Source organism: Pseudorca crassidens, chromosome 12 (genome assembly GCF_039906515.1).
Source record: "Pseudorca crassidens isolate mPseCra1 chromosome 12, mPseCra1.hap1, whole genome shotgun sequence".
NCBI lineage: Eukaryota > Metazoa > Chordata > Mammalia > Artiodactyla > Delphinidae > Pseudorca > Pseudorca crassidens.
The window spans coordinates 88,911,558-88,928,761 of NC_090307.1; the positions used below are offsets into that span (position 1 = coordinate 88,911,558).

General features: G+C 44.3%; 1 protein-coding gene across 5 annotated transcripts in view; it reads left to right on the top strand.

Annotated features, from left to right (window-relative positions):
* GLT1D1 (glycosyltransferase 1 domain containing 1) overlaps window positions 1-17,204 on the top strand; it is a 152,631-nt gene that overhangs the window by 60,710 nt on the left and 74,717 nt on the right. For all 5 annotated transcript variants that reach the window (XR_010933393.1, XM_067701210.1, XM_067701211.1 and 2 more), the window contains 3 exons: window positions 493-542; window positions 14,017-14,060; window positions 15,436-15,556. Coding sequence is in view for 4 of the 5 variants with exons in the window: in XM_067701210.1 (XP_067557311.1) it covers window positions 493-542; window positions 14,017-14,060; window positions 15,436-15,556 (215 nt within the window). In the remaining variant the exon portion in view is untranslated. The remainder of the gene's footprint in view (window positions 1-492; window positions 543-14,016; window positions 14,061-15,435; window positions 15,557-17,204) is intronic.

Genomic DNA, 17,204 nt, shown 5'->3' on the forward strand with positions numbered 1-17,204 from the left:
GAAACAACCAGAAAAATAACCTCGCTGTGTAGTCATTTCAGTTGTTTCCTACTTCCCTGTGCCCTCAGCTTCTGAGGAAATCATAAAACACAGCCAATAATGATAAGTCTAAAATAATTTTATCTGGCAATATTGTACACATGCCAATTTGTATGATACATTTGGAGTTTTGTTGCGTTGCTTAAGTTAATCTATAGACGCTTCAGTGTATTCTAAAATCCATACTGAATTGTGATGGCGTATCCATCCTAATTACCTAATAAATTAGATCTCTGAATAATGTGCAACGCGCTAGAAAAAAATATTTTCCTTAAAACCATAAAATGTCACATACTTACATTTAAAATAATTATAAGTTGACTAATATGAATGAAAGCAAAATGATATGAAATCATTTATATTGTAGCGTAATTAATATTAAACTGATCTATGTTTTCAGCTGTGACTTAAAACCGTTTTAAAAGTCTTTTTTTTTCTTTTTTCCTCCCCAAGAATGGCATCAAGAGGAGCCCAGCGTTTATATGGTTATCGTTGGCCCTGAAGTAAGTTGATCTGCCGTAAGCATGGATCTCCTCTCTGTTTTCCTCTTTATTCTTCTTATGCATTTTCTAAAATTAGTTTCTGTTACTTTTCTAACCCAAAGTTTCTTGCTTTCTTAAGTTAATAAAGTCTGTTTGCCTTTTTAACAATGAACACCAGACCAAGGTGAAAGATTATGAGGCTTTATAAGTCTTCACAATGAACTTATTGCTACAAAGGGTAAGAAATTCTTGCGGGAATACAGAGGAGTCACATGAAGAAAGTCCATGTAAGTCGGTGTATAAGACAAACGTTCCATGTGGTCCAGATCATCTTTGAAACTTCCTGGAAGTGCTCACCTGACAAACACAGAGCTGTTCCTTCACCCGAGCACCGGATTAAGCCATTGACTTGCATTCAGGAGCCGAGTGGGGTGGAAAAGCACAAGAAATACAGTCTGCACTGGGGCATGTCCTTGCCTGTCAGTGGCCGTTGTCCGGGGAACAGAGACCAGTGGCAGGGCTTGGAGGTGCTGCCTCTCTCTCCCCGGGACTCAGGATATCCCCTCTCCCCTCCGGCAGATCCGGAGCAAGCATGTTGTCTGTTCCAGAGTCAATTCTAAGCGCTCAGGACGCAGAGAATCTGGGTGGTGACACACTGGTCATCTCATGAAAGTGAACGCTGATTTGCTCCAAGCAGTTTGGAAAACAAAGTACGCATCCCGCCAGGTGGGATGTAACACTGCAGTAGCAAGGCCTTTTCTTTTCCTCGTGGGGCTTCTGTGCCAGGGCTGCACAGTGTATCCCCTGCGCCCTAGGACGACTCACGCTTCCTTTCCCTTTTGCCCAGCCGGATGGCCGAGTCTGTGCACATTAAATGCCTGCATGACCTGTTCTGTTCTGTAATTCCTCCTCTCGTGGTTTCCTAGTTCCCTAGGGGCCCACCGAGCATGCAGGGGGTGGCAAGCTTTTCTTTAGAATGCTAAAGACCTTTGGAACTACTACACGTACCTCAAAAAAGGCCCTCTAGCCTGAAAACATAGCAAGGGCTAGAATCTGCGTAGCCACATTGGTTGTCACGTGGAAGATGAATCACCCCATCATCCATGTTCTTTGTTGGTGTAACAGACACTCACACACACAGGCACGCACATACCCACATCCATGACACGCTCAGGGCCAGCCTTTTGATGGTTAACAAGATAATCCCTAGTGCACTAATGAATGCATGTTGAATAATGAATGTTAGGTCCCATAGTGGCAAAGTTGTTACTATTATTATTATTTTAATTCTCTTTCCATCCTGCTGTTCGAAGAGCATGATTGACTGAAAAAGTTTTAGCTTGATGCTAAATTCCTTGCTACCCAAGAGAGAAGGCCTGAGGTTAGAGCCGTGGCAACAACAGTTATCCTGAAAGAATTTAGTCATGTGGCTTTGTTTTCCATTGTTTTTACTTTTATGGTTTTGTTCTGCTTATGGTGTGTGATAATGGCTTTCCAACACTTGAAAATTTCCTTTAAAAATGAACTGATGTCACAAAAAGTAGTAAATAAGCAATAGTACAGCTGGGGCACAGATGTGACAAATTGTGACAGTACGCAAAAAGCCAAAGTTTGGGAAACAGTTTTTTTCGAGAATCGATCAGTGTGCCCAGTGGAAGTAATACCAAAAGAACAACGCTTGGTGGAGAAAAACGTTCGCAAACATCGGGGTAATGTTGATCTGATTTCTCTGTTTGACTTTTTCTGTCGTGTTTCCTTTTAAGGAAACCTAGAGGGAGGTGGCGAACTTCGAAGCACTAGTTTAGCACTAAATATGTGCCAGAAACCCTTTTGCAGCGACATAAAGACCAAGGCAGCATTTGAGCTGATACAGAGGTCGGAGAAGAGGGAGTGACCAGGACACGTGGTGCTTTCCTGCATTTATTAAGCATCTTCATCTTTAACTCAGTTGCCTACAGGTGAAGGATGCCATTTGTTTCATACAGGCTTCCTAAGTCAGAGTCCTTTAGAAGAAACACTGTTGTATTGTTTTTTACATTAAACAATTAGGAAGGCTTTTCGCTTCTCAGGACAAAGATATTCATTCTGCCACGTGTTTTTGGAACATACAACTTTCCCTCTAACTTTAGTTTGCCTAATTTTAAAAGAGCAGTGAGTGTAAAAATTGTGTCTCCTCCTAATTTCACTGCAGGGAAACTTGTCCCTCAGGCTCCAGGTTGGGAGGCGGTAGGGGAGGGTGGAGACTGTGGCCAACTGTGGAATGAATGGTGGGCGGGGCAGGATTCAGCCACAGCAGGGTTTGCATTCAAAGATGCAGGCTCCCTTGTCAGACTTGCAAGAGAAGCCACCATCCAGAGGCCTTTTTCTTCCTCTCTTTTGAAAAAATGCCCGTGTGTGTGAAATGTCTTATTTTTAACTGCTGGGAACTAATTAGACAAACGTACTTATGCTTGTTCATGCGTGCGCACACAGACACACACACACACACACAGACACACTCTCTCTCTCTCTCTCTCTCTCTCTCTCTCTGTTTGCCTTGTTGGCCCTACAAAATGCATCTCTGTATTTTCTCTTTTGTAACTTCCAGAGGGAGGCAATTCTAAGTGGTTTTGAGCAAAGGCTGTCATGACTTTGCCTACTAAGGATCAGGGAGCAGAGGGTGACGTGAGCTGGGCGGGGCAAAGGAGATTTGCAGGGACCGTGGAAAGACGTGTCTTGGGAAGCTTAAGTGCTTCCGCAATTCCAGGGGCCCCTCCTCTCTTTTTCCAAACTAGTCTAATAAATCTCAGATATACCTGAGGACAGGATGCTTACTGGGCAAATGCGGGTCTGGGACTAGTCTTGTAGAATGCGCCCCCCCAAGGCCCCCGTGCGCCCGTTCTGAAGCTGCATCTTCAGCCACCGAGCTGGTTTGCTTGGGTGGAGTGGGAACACAGAGCAACAGGGAATGAACGAGAGGAAGAGGAGCCGTGAAAGGGAGCTATTGAGTGAAGGGTGGTGAAGAGTTATGATCTGAGAGCTGCTGGCCCTTAAGTTCATTGCCATGAATTAGTAACAGTTCACAAGCACTTCTTGCACAAGGCACTCCACTCTCTATAATTAAAAGCCCTCAAGGAAACGGAGAAAGGCATCCTTGGGTTGCAGATTTGCTGCTTAGCAAAACCAGCCGTAAGCACCTGGCCCTGTGCAGGCAGGCACACTCAGCCCAGAGCTTTACTGAGATTTGCTCAGTAAAGCGCGCACACACACACACACACACACACACACACACACACATACACACACACACACACACACACACACACCAGAAACAAGCTTTATTAAACAATACTCTTGCTTCATGTATTTCACACACTCTGTTATTTTAAAAAACCTGTTCTATGTCTCTGCTTTGCTATTCCATGTCATTAAAACAAAGGTTATTTTTATTCCAAAATTGATTTCATGATGTGCTCCCTGATCTGAAGTTTGGACAACACTGACTTGGGCCATGCTTGACGGTGTGTGTGTGTGTGTGTTGTGTGTGTGTTTCTCTCCATCCACTACACATATTCCCTCTTGAAAGCCAGTGCATTGGCTGCTTCCTCAGTGAGAGATTCCCTCCCCAAATCTTGGGCTGGCTCAGATGTGCTTCTGACCCAAGCTCTTCCCCACTATCATTATAAGATTTCCAAGCGTCTATCAGTTTTCAGCGACAAGAATTCAATTTAACATCACTTTTTCTATTTTTTTTTTATGAAAGCTTCTTTATTTATTATTTTTGCTGTGTTGGGTCTTCGTTTCTGTGCGAGGGCTTTCTCTAGTTGTGGCGAGCGGGGGCCGCTCTTCATCGCGGTGCGCGGGCCTCTCTCTTGTTGCGGGGCACAGGCTCCAGACGCGCAGGCTCAGTAGTTGTTTGTGGCTTACAGACTCTAGAGCGCAGGCTCAGTAGTTGTGGCGCACGGGCCTAGTTGCTCCGCGGCATGTGGGATCTTCCCAGACCAGGGCTTGAACCCGTGTCGCCTGCATTGGCCCGTGGACTCTCAACCACTGCGCCACCAGGGAAGTCCCCAACATCACTTTTGAATTCAGATGTAGGAGGAGACTAAAAGGATTTTACATTTGCCATTGAATATTTGCTACAATGTCATGGGTTAATATGCTGATCTTTTGGAAATAGATTTGAGAAGTGGGTCAGAGGGCAAATCTTGGGACACATTAAGATTCATCTTGTAACCATTATCTCTTAGAGCAGATCAAACACCCTGAGTGTTACAATTATTTTTGACATCTACTGTGAGTACACTCTTCTTCCATTCATCTTTTTCTTTGTTAACTGCTAAGCTCAGTGATTGAATAAATTCTTTAAGTCTAAATTACACACTTTTGGAGGACTGTAGCCTTTCCAGGTCACGTGCAGGGTCTCTTAGTACAAAATTGCATTGACTCTGTTAGTTAATTATTATTAACTAACCTATTACTAGGGCCTATTATTAGGGAATAATTGCAGCGCATGCAGCAGTGATTCCCTCTCTCTCCGTCCACGTCTCTGCGCGGAGCCTGGTCAGATCTGAGACCCCAGTGAAGACCTGGCTACGCAGCTCAGCCAGTGCCCCCTTGGGTGCTGCATCAGTCCAGCTTCAGCCCGAGGGAATTCATTAGGAGGTGACAAGAGCTACTAAGAGAATTGTTGCGGAGGCTGAAGACCACGTTTGGCTGCATCCGTTGCTTAGTCTCTGGATCTTTCCCTTCAAGGTCCACGGTCCGGTGTGGGTTACATCCGCCCTTCTGTAAGGAGAGGAACGGGCACCCGATTCCACTTCCACCAGACCACATGCGGTGGGAGGAGGTGAGGAAGACTCCCAGACAAAGCGGAAGAGGTGAAATGGAGGCCGGATAGTGAAAGCAAAAGCTGCATGAGCACGTGGCACACGCAGATCAGCTGTTTGTGCTTACGAGTGCTCAGACAAGGACTGAACACCTTCAGAGGTCAGAGCTCTTCTCCAAGACGTGTTAACGTAACAGAGTCAGTGCAGGCTAGAGGTGTGTCTGCCAGGACAGGGGAGCCCAGGGCCTGGACTGCATAGCGCATTCACCTTTGTTCCTGCCACGTCCAGTGGCCGGGCTCAGAAGGCATTTGTCACACTCTCCTCTGGAATAGTATTGCTTTGCTTTTTGAGTGGCATCACCTTTCTGCCAACGATTTATAAAACAGGAGAGTAAATGTTCTTGTGTGTGCTTTATATTTTAGATGCGATACATATGTTTCCTTCTGTGGTCGTTCTTAGCAAGAACATTTCCAAAAGCAGGATCTCAGTCCCCTGTGAAATCTATCTAATCCTTCATTAGTGTTTGCTGCTGGCAAGTCAGTTAACACCTTTGGACCAAGATTGCATCATCTGTGTCAGGCAAAGTGTAGTCTTGCATGGCTGTGTAGTAGAGCGGTTGTGTGCTAGCTGGGTGCACTTCACTGCTCTGGGCCTCAGTTTTCCCCATCTGTAAAGTGGGTGTGACTAAGAAAACGTAACCTGCCTCATCGTTTCTTGAGAGGCCAAAGTGAGTGCATACTTGGCCCAGCGCCTGGTTCGTAGGCGGCATTGTACGGGCATTCAATGAAAGAACTTTCTGTGCTGATGTTTCCTTTCTGTGTTGACACGCTAGAATTCTGTTTTAGCTGCAGAATGGTTTAAGGCATTGGTTTTCTATTAAAGCTTCTTTTGATCTCTTGGTACAACCATTTCGGCAAAGCACGTGGTGTCTGCTCGCAGCGGGGGGGCCCGGAGTGGGTGCATTTTCTGATACTCTTTGATAAGCATTGTGGTAGGAACATTCGGCTTGAGCATGACAGCTTAATGACCTTCCACCATAACTTCGTATATCAAAGATGATTTTCCTTAGGCCTGGGAGTTGAGACAATATATTTTGCTAGAAAGTAAATAAGCATAGAAGGAGGAAATGAGAATTTTCTCTGCTGCTTGCAGTGGTTTCACTTTTTAAAATTTCATAACATGTGCTTTCATTAAATAAAAATATCTACCCTTCTTTTTTCTTTGCCTTGTGTTTTGTTCCCCTTGGCTTCACTAAGAGATTTGAAAATGAACTGATGTGGAAGACAAACCCAGAAAAGTTTAATACAGTTTGTACTTTCAACTTGAAACTTGATGTTATACCTTCAAAATTGTAGTTAAAGGGTTAGGTGTTTCAGCTGTCTTGTAAAAAAAAAATTTTTCCCTTCATGAATTCTTTTCCCCTAAATAGTTAATCATGAGAGCAGAAAAGTGTTAAAAAAAATTAAAAACAGTGGGGCTTTCCTGGTGATGCAGTGGTTAATAATCGGCCTGCCAATGCAGGGGACACGGGTTCAAGCCCTGGTCCAGGAAGATCCCACATGCCGCGAGCAACTAAGCCCGTGAAACACAACTACCAAGCCTGCGAGCCACAACTACTGAAGCCCATGTGCGTAGAGCCCGTGCTCTGCAACAAGAGAAGCCACCGCAGTGAGAAGCCCGCGCACCACAACAAAGAGCAGCCCCCGCTCGCTGCAACTAGAGAAGGCCTGTGCACAGCAACGAGGACCCAACGCAGCCAAAAATAAATAAAATAAATTTATTAAAAAAAATTGAAAACAAGAAGAATTTCTAACTAAAATTTATCATAAGTAAAACATGCATGTCAGAATTAACATGTATTGCTAAAAGAAGTCTTTCATTGCACTGTTTATCTTTTCATGATGGGATGTTAGGGTTATATAATGCAATTCAATGGTTTAGGATAATTTGAAGGAAAAGGATCAGAAGTGGGAAATGGAAAGGTGGAGCCAGTATAGAACTAGCATGACATTGGGAGGAAAATGAACATGTCTAAGGAGAAGAGATGGACAAGTACCCCAAAAAGTAGGCCCACTTTTGGTGGGAGGGGGTAGAAAAGTTTGGGAGGAGATGTTACTTCTGGTTTGGATAACTGGGCAAAGTTTCTCCGAAAGTTGACATTTGTCTGTGCCTTGGGGGATGAATGGGTTTTAGGGACAGAGGGTGGCATTCCTGGTGGAGAGGAAGACATGCAGTTAGGAGAGAGGTGAGAAGTGGAGAGTAAATGTTACAGAGTCCGTGCTCGTGTTGCCCACCGCACGACAGGCCAGTAAGTCAGGAAACGAGTAGCTGGGGCAAGGGACAGCAGCTTTATTTGGAAAGCCAGCAGACCGGAAAGATGGTGGACTAGTGTCCCAAAGAACCGTCTTCCCTGACTTAGAATTCAGGCATCTTTTATACTAAAAGTGGAGGGGGTGTGGTTGGTTGTCACAGACTTCTTGGAATCCTTTGTTCTTGCAGCTGTTCGTGAAAGTCAGATCACACTGTTCCTGTAAACTTCCAGCAAGACAAATGTTATTCTGTTCTGCAGCTTTTTATCTCCGTATGAATGGAAAAGTGTTATAGCTTTAAGAACGGGCTCTTGTATATTTCAGGCTACAGGCAACATTCTTAACTTGTAGCAAAAGCAATAGAATACAAAAGTTAAAGTAAAAGAAACAGATCCAATATGGAGTCAGGTTTGTTCTTCCCTGTGACATAAATAAGTAAGTAGGTGGGGGTTCCATAACCCACATGGGCTTTGTATAAACTATGTGATAAAAATCCTTTGAGTAGAAACCAGAGGGGCAGTGCAACTTGGGTAACAGTGCCGTCTCCAGAGTCAGACTGCCTGAGTTTGACTCCTGGCCCAGCACCTTCCTAGCTGTGTGATCCTGGCTAAGTTACACCAGCTCTCTGAGCTCCACTGGCCTCCCTCCTAAAGTGGGGATGATGATTGCAGGATTGTTGGCAAGAAGTAATGCACACATAGGACTTGGCATAGCTTAGGCCCAGAGTAAGCAGCGAGTGAGTACTGACTGTTAACAGCAACAGTAAGCAATAAGTCGTGCATGGCTTTGAGTTTATTCTTTAAAGATCTTTCTAGCAATAGCTTGTGTTCGTAGTTCCTTGTGTCCCTCTGTAACCCACTGTTGCCCCTAGCTTGCAGAGCTCCAGCCTAAGGACAGGGGGGCTGAGTAAGGAGGTCTCTGTTCAGTGGCTCCTGCAAAAATGACTGCCTGCAAGTCCACGGAGGGTGAAGCCCCCAGGAAGCAACTGACTACAAAAGCCCCTTGCGAGAGTTCTCCCTGAAGACCTAAAGAGACATTTCTCCAAAGAAGGCATACAGATGGCCAACAGGTACATGAAAAGGTGCTCAACATCGCTAACTATTAGAGAAATGCAAATCAAAACTACAATGAGGTACCACCTCACAGCGGTCAGAATGGCCATCATCAAAAAGTCTACAAGTCATAATGCTGGAGAAGGTGTGGAGAAAAGGGAGCCCTCCTACACAGTTGGTGGGAATGTAAGCTGGTGCAGCCACTACGGAAGACAGTATGTAGGTTTCTTAAAAAGCTAAAAATAGAGCTACCACATGATCCAGCAATCCCACTCCTGGGCATATATCTGGAAAAAACTATAGTTCTAAAAGGTACATGCACCCTTATGTTCACAGCAGCACTATTCACAATAGCCAAGACATGGAAGCAACCTAAGTGTCCATCGACAGATGAATGGATAAAGAAGATGTGGTAAATATATACAATGGAGTATTACTCACCCATAAAAAAGAATGAAATAATGCCATTGCAGCAACATGGATGCAACTAGAGCTTATCATACCAAGTGAAGTAAATCAGACAAAGACAAATATCATATGATATCCCTTATGTGTGGAATTAAAGTATGACCCAAATGAACTTATTTTCAAAACAAATAAATTCAGACACAGAGAACAGATTTGTGGTTGCTGGGGCGGGGCCAGGGGGAGGGAGTTGGGGGGTGGAGGAGGGATGGAGTGGGAGTGTGGGATTAGCAGATGCAAACTATTACATACAGAATGGATAAACAACAAGGTCCTACTGTAGAGCACAGGGAACTATGTTCAGTATCAAGAATATGAAGGTTACATATATATATATATATATATATATATATATATATATATATAACTGGATCACTTTGCTATACAGCAGAAATTAACACAACATCGTAAATCAACTATGCTTCAATAAAATAAAATAAAAAGAGTGCGCCCTGTACTGGAGAGGTGAAGAAACTCATCGTTATAGGACTGTAGCAGCTCGCGGAAAAAAGACGTTATCACGTCCACTGAACTTCTGATTGGCAGGCGTTCCTTCCCGTGTCTGGTGCGAGAAATTGCTCAGAACTTCCAAACAGACCTGCACTTTCAGAGTGCAGCTATCTGTGCTTTGAGAGAGGCCAGCAAAGCCCGTCTGGTTGTCTTTTTGGAAGACCCCAGCCTGTGTGCGATCCATGCCCAACGTGTAATAGTTAGGCCAAAGGACATCCAGCCAGCATGCTGCTTACACCGAGAACATGCTTAAGATGACTCAGATGGGAAACCTTTCATCGTTTAAAAGAAATTCTCTTCTTTGATAGTTCTGAACGTTAGGTTTTTTGCCCGCCGATGGACGCAAAAGGTACCTAAGTGTTTGAATGCTGAGTGGAAAAATAGGGGGCAGAAATCAGGGATTGGCAGTTTTTCCAGTTTCATTTTGTATGTGAATTTTTAATGTAAAAGCAGAGACAGTAATTCAGGTCATAATGTTTCAGCAAACAAGCCTCAGAAGTTGAATTTTATAAAAATTATGAATAAACCTGTTAAAATATTCTGGATAATTCCAGCGTTTGGATTTTCTTAAAGCAAGTAAATTTCTTTTTTAAAAAAATATTTATTGAAATAGAGTTGATTTGCAGTGTTGTGTTAGTTTCAGGTGTACAGCACAGTGGTTCAGTTATACATAAATACATATATACATATATGTATCTCTATTCTTTTTTAGATTCTTTTCCATTATAGATTATTACAAGATATTGAGTATAGTTATAGAGTATATATTATACAAGATATTGAGTATAGCTATAGAGTAGGACCTTGCTTACCTATTTTATATATAGCCGTGTGTATCTATTAATACCAAACTCCTAATTTATCCCCCCCTCCTCCCTTTCCCCTTTGGTAACCATAGTTTTGTTTTCTAGGTCTGTGAGTCTATTTCTGTTTTGTAAATAAGTTCGTTTGTATCATTTTTTTAGATTCCTTATAAAGCGATATCCTCTGATATTTAAAACAAGTAAATTTCCAGCTAATGGCAACTAAATGGTCTTTGCAGCATTTTAATCGTCCGGTAGATTCCATCCATTCACTACACTTTTCTGAGTTGCTTTACATACCTGTGTTTAGTGGTTTGTGTCTTCTGTACTGTTCCTGCAAGTTTGTTATTAAAATAAATTAAGCTATAAAAAAAGTCTAGGCGTAATTTCCGTTTCTTTAGGCATCCAGATTTGCTGTGTTCGCCGTCAGAGTGATGTTATGATCTCGGGGATGGAAGTGAGCTTTGTATTTCTGGTTCCTTGGGCTACATCTCGGGCGTATGAGTAGTTTGAAGGATTTGGGGTTACACACACACACACAGCATTTCCTTGCCAAATGGAACTTAAATGAAGTTTCTGGAAAACACAAAATTATTCAGTATGATAAACTCTCTAGGGATATCATATTCATTAAACTGACTTGGATTGTAATTCCTGGTACGTACTGGTGAAGCGTGAATGAGAATAGAAATTGAATCTGCTTTCACTTCTAAGCTCATTAGCAGTAACAGGACAAGCCGGCAGACACTGCATTCGTAAAATGTGCTTACACCCTCATCTGCCTCTATCTTTTTTGTGTGTGTGTGGTACGCGGGCCTCTCACTGTTGTGGCCTCTCCCGCTGCGGAGCACAGGCTCCGGAGGCTCAGGCTCAGCGGCCATGGCTCACGGGCCCAGCCGCTCCGCGGCACGTGGGATCCTCCCGGACCGGGGCACGAACCCGCGTCCCCTGCATCGGCAGGTGGACTCTCAACCACTGCGCCACTAGGGAAGCCCTGCCTCTATCTTTGAAGACACGTTTAGAAATATGTCTTACACATGCATAAATTTAAAAATATTTTGTCAGTTATTTTAAAATTGTTTTCATTGTTAATAAAACCATTGGAGGGGTGGTGCAGGGCAAAACCAGTCTATTGATTGTTTCACTGAAGAGTTTGCAGTTGGATGAACCAGATGTGATAAATATATTCTGCAGCTCCATCCTAACTAGGCTCATAGGAACGCTGTGACAGATGGAAAAGTATCCCTTAAGATCCTCCTGGTACCTCAGTAAGTAAATTGACCTGAGAAAGCTCATTGTGCGCAAAGAGTATTATAGTTTGGCTTCTGATGGTGGGGAATAAGGTGTGCTCCTCCGTGGATACGATGATTACCTTCAGGTGTCCAGGTGTCTTTCTCTTGCTGAGAAGTGTGGCAGTGTCACTGGGAAAGTACACATCTGAGATTAAGTGTATACATATTTTTGTATTAGTGGTGCAATCTGCAGATTTCATTCTTATTCTTTTCTGTTTTCTTCTACTACTTGTATAGCAGTTACTATGTCTCAGAAATAGCTGTAAGCGCTGAACGTGTTTCTCATTTTATGAGATGAAGAACCCAAGGCCCAGAGACGTCCATTAATGTATGCACGGCCATGTGACTAGTGACTGGCTTTGGGGGGGATTTCACCCAGGTGATCTGTCTCCAGAGCCCCTCTCAGCCTGTACCGCCTCTCTTTCTGGCCTCTGGATATCTACATACAAATTTGATTAAAAACACATGGCGTCAAAAATGTTGGTATAGCGGATCAGCTTGAAAACACTATTAAATTTTGCATTAATTCAACAAACATATTGACCACCAGGGATGCAATAGGACAAAACACGGTGCCTGTCCCAAAGGACACATTTCCTCCAGATGTGAAATAGGAGTGAAATGCAGACTCAAGCATATTAGATTGTAACTAATTAAAATGTTGGACTTGGCTTTTTAATTAATTTATTTTTTAGTTTTGGCTGGGTTGTGTCTTCGTTGCTACGCGCGAGCTTTGCTCTAGTTGCGGCGAGCGGGGGCTACTCTTCGTTGCGGTGTTTGGGCTTCTCATTGCGGTGGCTTCTCTTGTTGCAGAGCACGGGCTCTAGGCACGTGGGCTTCAGTAGTTGTGGCTCACGGGCTCTAGAGCGCAGGCTCAGTAGCTGCGGCGCACGGGCTTAGTTGCTCCGTGGCGTGTGGGATCTTCCTGGACCAGGGCTCGAACCCATGTCCCCTGCATTGGCAGGTGGATTCTTATAACCACTGTGCCACCAGGGAAGACCTGGACCTGGCTTTCTAAAACTTGAAATATAATTCGTATGCCATAAAATGCACCATTTTAAAGTATATAATCCAATGGTTTTTAGTATAGTCATAAAGTGTTGCTACCATCACTCCTATCTAATTCTGGAACATTTTCATCACCCCCTCAAAAATCCCATACTCATTAGCAGTCATTCCCCGTTCTCCCCACCCCCCAGTCCCTAGCAACTACTAATCTACTTTCTTTCTCTATGGAATTGTCTATTCTGGACGTTTCACATTAAAAAGAGCCACAACTTATGGCCTTTTGTGTCTGGCTTCTTTCACTTAGCATCATGTTTTCAAGGTTCATCCACATTGTAGCATAAATCAGTACTTCATTCCTTTTTGTGGCTGAATAATATTTCATTGTGTGGACAGACCACATTTTGTTTCCCATGTATCAGCTCACGGATGTGCCCTTGGCTTTAAAATTGTGTGTCTGGGAAGGCTCCCTGTTAAAAATAAAATTTTAATGTGGTCAGATCCTTTGTCTTAGATGTACCAAGAGTTCCAACTCCTTCTGCCTCAAAGGTTTTATGACAAAATCCACCACTGTAGTGAACCAGACGATCCTTCCAGTGAAGTGTCGTGTTGTCCGATTTTCCCTTGACTGTAAATGACTTCTGTTTCAAGACCTTGAGTTGGGTGGACAGCACTTGCAGTTTTGTACCTGGGGCTTCACCAGGCTCTTATCTTACAGGCTCAACAGGAAACAGGAATACAGTTGGCCCCCTGTATCTGTGGGTTCTGCATTTGCGGATTCAACCAACCATGGATGGAAAATATTCAGAAAAAAATTCCAGAAAGTTCCAAAAAGCAAACCTTGAATTTGCTGTGCATTGGCAACTATTCCATTGCATTTATATTATATTGGTGTTGTAAGTAATCTAGAGGGATTTAAAGTATGCAGGAGGATGTGCGTAGGTTATATGCAAGCACTGCACCATCTTATATAAGGGACTTGAGTATCTATGGATTTCGGTATCTGAAGGGGTCCTGGCACCAACCCCCTGTGGGACGACTCTACATGTATATTTCTTTAAACTTTCTCTCAAGTCCTTCTCTTTCCTTTATTGCTTTGTAGTAGCTGGACTCGGGGATATTATTTCCTATTTGATTTGTTTTGTCCCTTTCTGAATTGTTAGGTTTGGCTCTCTTGCCGTAATCTGCAATTCTCTTGAGACTTAGATTCACTTCCGGCTTTTCCTAAAATCCATCTTTGTCTCTTTTCAGGTTGATCCAGTGTTCACAAGGGAAGTAAAAGCCAAAGTAAAGAGGTAAGTGTAGGTGTTTTGCAGGAGAGGAAACCTAGCGACCGATATATGATCCCAGTTCCCAGGCACTCACCGTGTCCCAGGCGCTGTTCCCAGCAGTTTACTAATAATTCCTCCTTTAATCGCCTGTGCGACTAGGGTGATCCTGTGCCATCCTAGGCGCTATGATTCTCCCCATTTACAAGCCAGGAAGCTGATATCCTGGAAGCATCAGCAGTTCCCTAAGGGGCGGCAGCATGGACACACGTGTGAAGACGTGCAGCCTCACTAGGTCAGGAAATTCCCAGGAAACCCACTTTGAGGTTACAGTTGTCACTGATCACATTGGCCAGAACTGAAAAGACTTAAAACATCTGCTGGTGACGGTGAAAGTTGCTGCCACCCCTTTAAAGGGCAGTTTGTCAGAGTCTTTGTTATCAATTGCGTTTGTCTGCCAGTGACCCGATAACACTGGCTTACACACCCTGGCGCTTAACTGCTCACATAAGAAAAATCTGAGGTCGTTGGTCCAGGACCGAGTAAGACTTCAGCTCCTGTCTTGCTGTCCTGCGGTCCCTACCTGTGGCTTCCATCCCTAAGGTGACAGTGGCTGTAGAACTCACGCATCACATTCCGAATTTTAAGTGGGGAGATGGGGAAGGGCAAGAGCCAGAAGGGTTACCTCGCGTTCGGGTCAGCCCCTTTTTATGTGAATGTCCTCACACCCCCAGGATTCCAGCTCCTCTCACTGGCCACACCATCACCCCAGGGGACTGGGAAACGGATTTCATCCCCATATGCACTCAGCTGTCTTTACGTTGCTCATAGATACAGAATGCATGTATGTGAAAGTACAACCAATTGTGTGAAAGGATAACCTCAAAATCCTGAGACAGGTGGAGAGGGGCAGGGGATGGAGAAGAATATCCATATTTGGGGGTGAAAAAAAAAAGAAAAACAAGACAAAACCTATGTGACAAAGTGCTGGGAACCTGGGTATTGGTTGAGTTTCTCTATTTTACTATTTCTCTCTGTTTATGATTCTCTTTCTGTGTATCTTTAAAAAAGAATTTGAAGAAAGGTTGCATTATTAGGAAAGGTTTGTTTTCTAAATCATCCAGAGAAAAATGGCAAGAGCTGTATCTCTGACGTCCAGTATCTGAGAAGCACGTGTCCCCTTGGTCAGAGGGCTTCAGAATGACGGCGGGTGTGTTAACAGGCTTCCTCCCTCTCTTATCAGGGATGGGTGTAGAATATGGTTTTCTGTATGGAATCCTTTAGCAGTAATGCTTCCCTGTGGATCTAGGGTATTTCTCCAAAATCGTCGTCTCCCCTTCTCCCAGCCCCTCCCCGTGAGATTCCCAGCCGTAAGCCCTCTCTCTGCCCCGTGTTGTTCCAGGACCCCTGGGGTACGATTGATCGGGGAGATGGCTCGGGAGGACCTCCACGCGGTCGTGAAGAATTGCTTCGCGGTGGTGAACAGCTCTGTCTCTGAAGGCATGTCAGCCGCAATCCTGGAGGTAATGATCTAACGGGTACTGAAAGTGGAAATATAAAATTGTCCATCACCCCTTTTCTCAGTTATGGAGGTGACGCCTTTGTCAATAAAATTGTGCGCTTCTCAAGGCTAACAAGGTGCAACGGCATTTCCTCGGGAGTCCTGAAGTAGTGTTTAAGCTCTGCCTGGGGCTTAGGAATACTGTTTTCTTTCTCCGTGCCATTTTTCCTTGCCAGCTACAAAATGAAATAAAACTAGGATAGTGTCGCCTCTCTGACTCGCCACTTAGCTTCCACGGGAAGGCGGCTGAGGCTCTGAAGGGTCGGGACAGGATGTGGGGTGAAGGTGTGTTTTGTAGGGAGCCTCCTTTTGTCTTGATGTCTCCTCCCTCTTTTCAGTGTGTCCTATGATCCCAGAATTTAGGGGATAAGAAAGGGTTGGGCTTGGATTTCCCTGGCAGTCCGGTGGTTAAGACTCTGCACTTCCCTGCAGGGGGCACGAGTTCGATCCCTGGTTGGGGAACAAAGATCCCCCAGGCACTGGCGCAGCCAAAGAACAAAAGAAAGAAAGGGTTGGGCTTGTGCACATGGCAGGGGGTGGGGCTTCGTACACGGAGGAGAGTAGTTGCAGATGCACAAGGCGGTGGGGGTGAGTGTGGAGCTCATCTCTCTGTCTGGTGTTCAGCTCTGAAAATCTCTTACACTACTTGGGCTAAGCGTGCACAGCCCAGCACAACCGCGCAGTCTGTTGCTGGAGTTATCTGTGTTTTGCAGGGAGAGGCTGAGATAAAAGGCCCCTGCACTTGATCCTGGCAGCCTCTGGATTGAGTGTATCAGCTCCTGGGTTAGAGGGACTTAATCCAACCTCACAGCCCTTTGCAATCTCTTCTCCTCACTGAGCGTTTTACCTGATGGGGTGTATTACCAGGATCTCTTAAACTGCTTCATGCTGATGACCTGAGTAATCCCCAGCGTGCCGCTAATGCAAAAGGATTTTCCTTTCCCTTATTTTGCTGTCGGTTCACAGCACACCGGGTTCCTTTTCAAGAGGGATCTTGGCAAAGAGGAGACTCCGTCCCTCCCGTCATAACCAGCATTCAGTGCTGGATTCTCTTCATATCATTAAATCGCAAGCCATCCCTCGCATGGAGTCTCCTTTAGTTCTCACACAATAGATGCCTTGTTAAGTCCTCGTGGTTAGCGTGTGATGAAACTTGCTGTAGAAACAGAAACGTTTGATGATTGGCCCTGCAGGTCTTTAAATCGCGTTTCACATCCCCTTTCTCACGGTGCTCGTTTCTTACTTCAGGGTCTACTTAGGGCGATGCTATTATTTTATCCTAAGTGTTTGTAACGTCCATTTATTCCTTTGGATGCTAGTTGAATTTACCAGCCAAAGTTACACTTGGTGAATTTCAGTGTTTCAGAGACCCTGGTAAATAATTAAAGCAGGAAAACAAATCATGCTCCCTAAACTTAAGAAATGATGTCCATGCCTAATATTTTCTGTGAATGTGGCATCATTTAAAAAAGCAAACAAAGAAAACCAAAAACAAAATACTGTGGGCGGGGGTGATACATACTGACGCCTGTAATTCCCGTGTTGAGAAGCTTTCAAAGCACAGAGCTTGGATTGGTAACATGTTCGTCTTCAGCCAGGTGTTTGAGTAC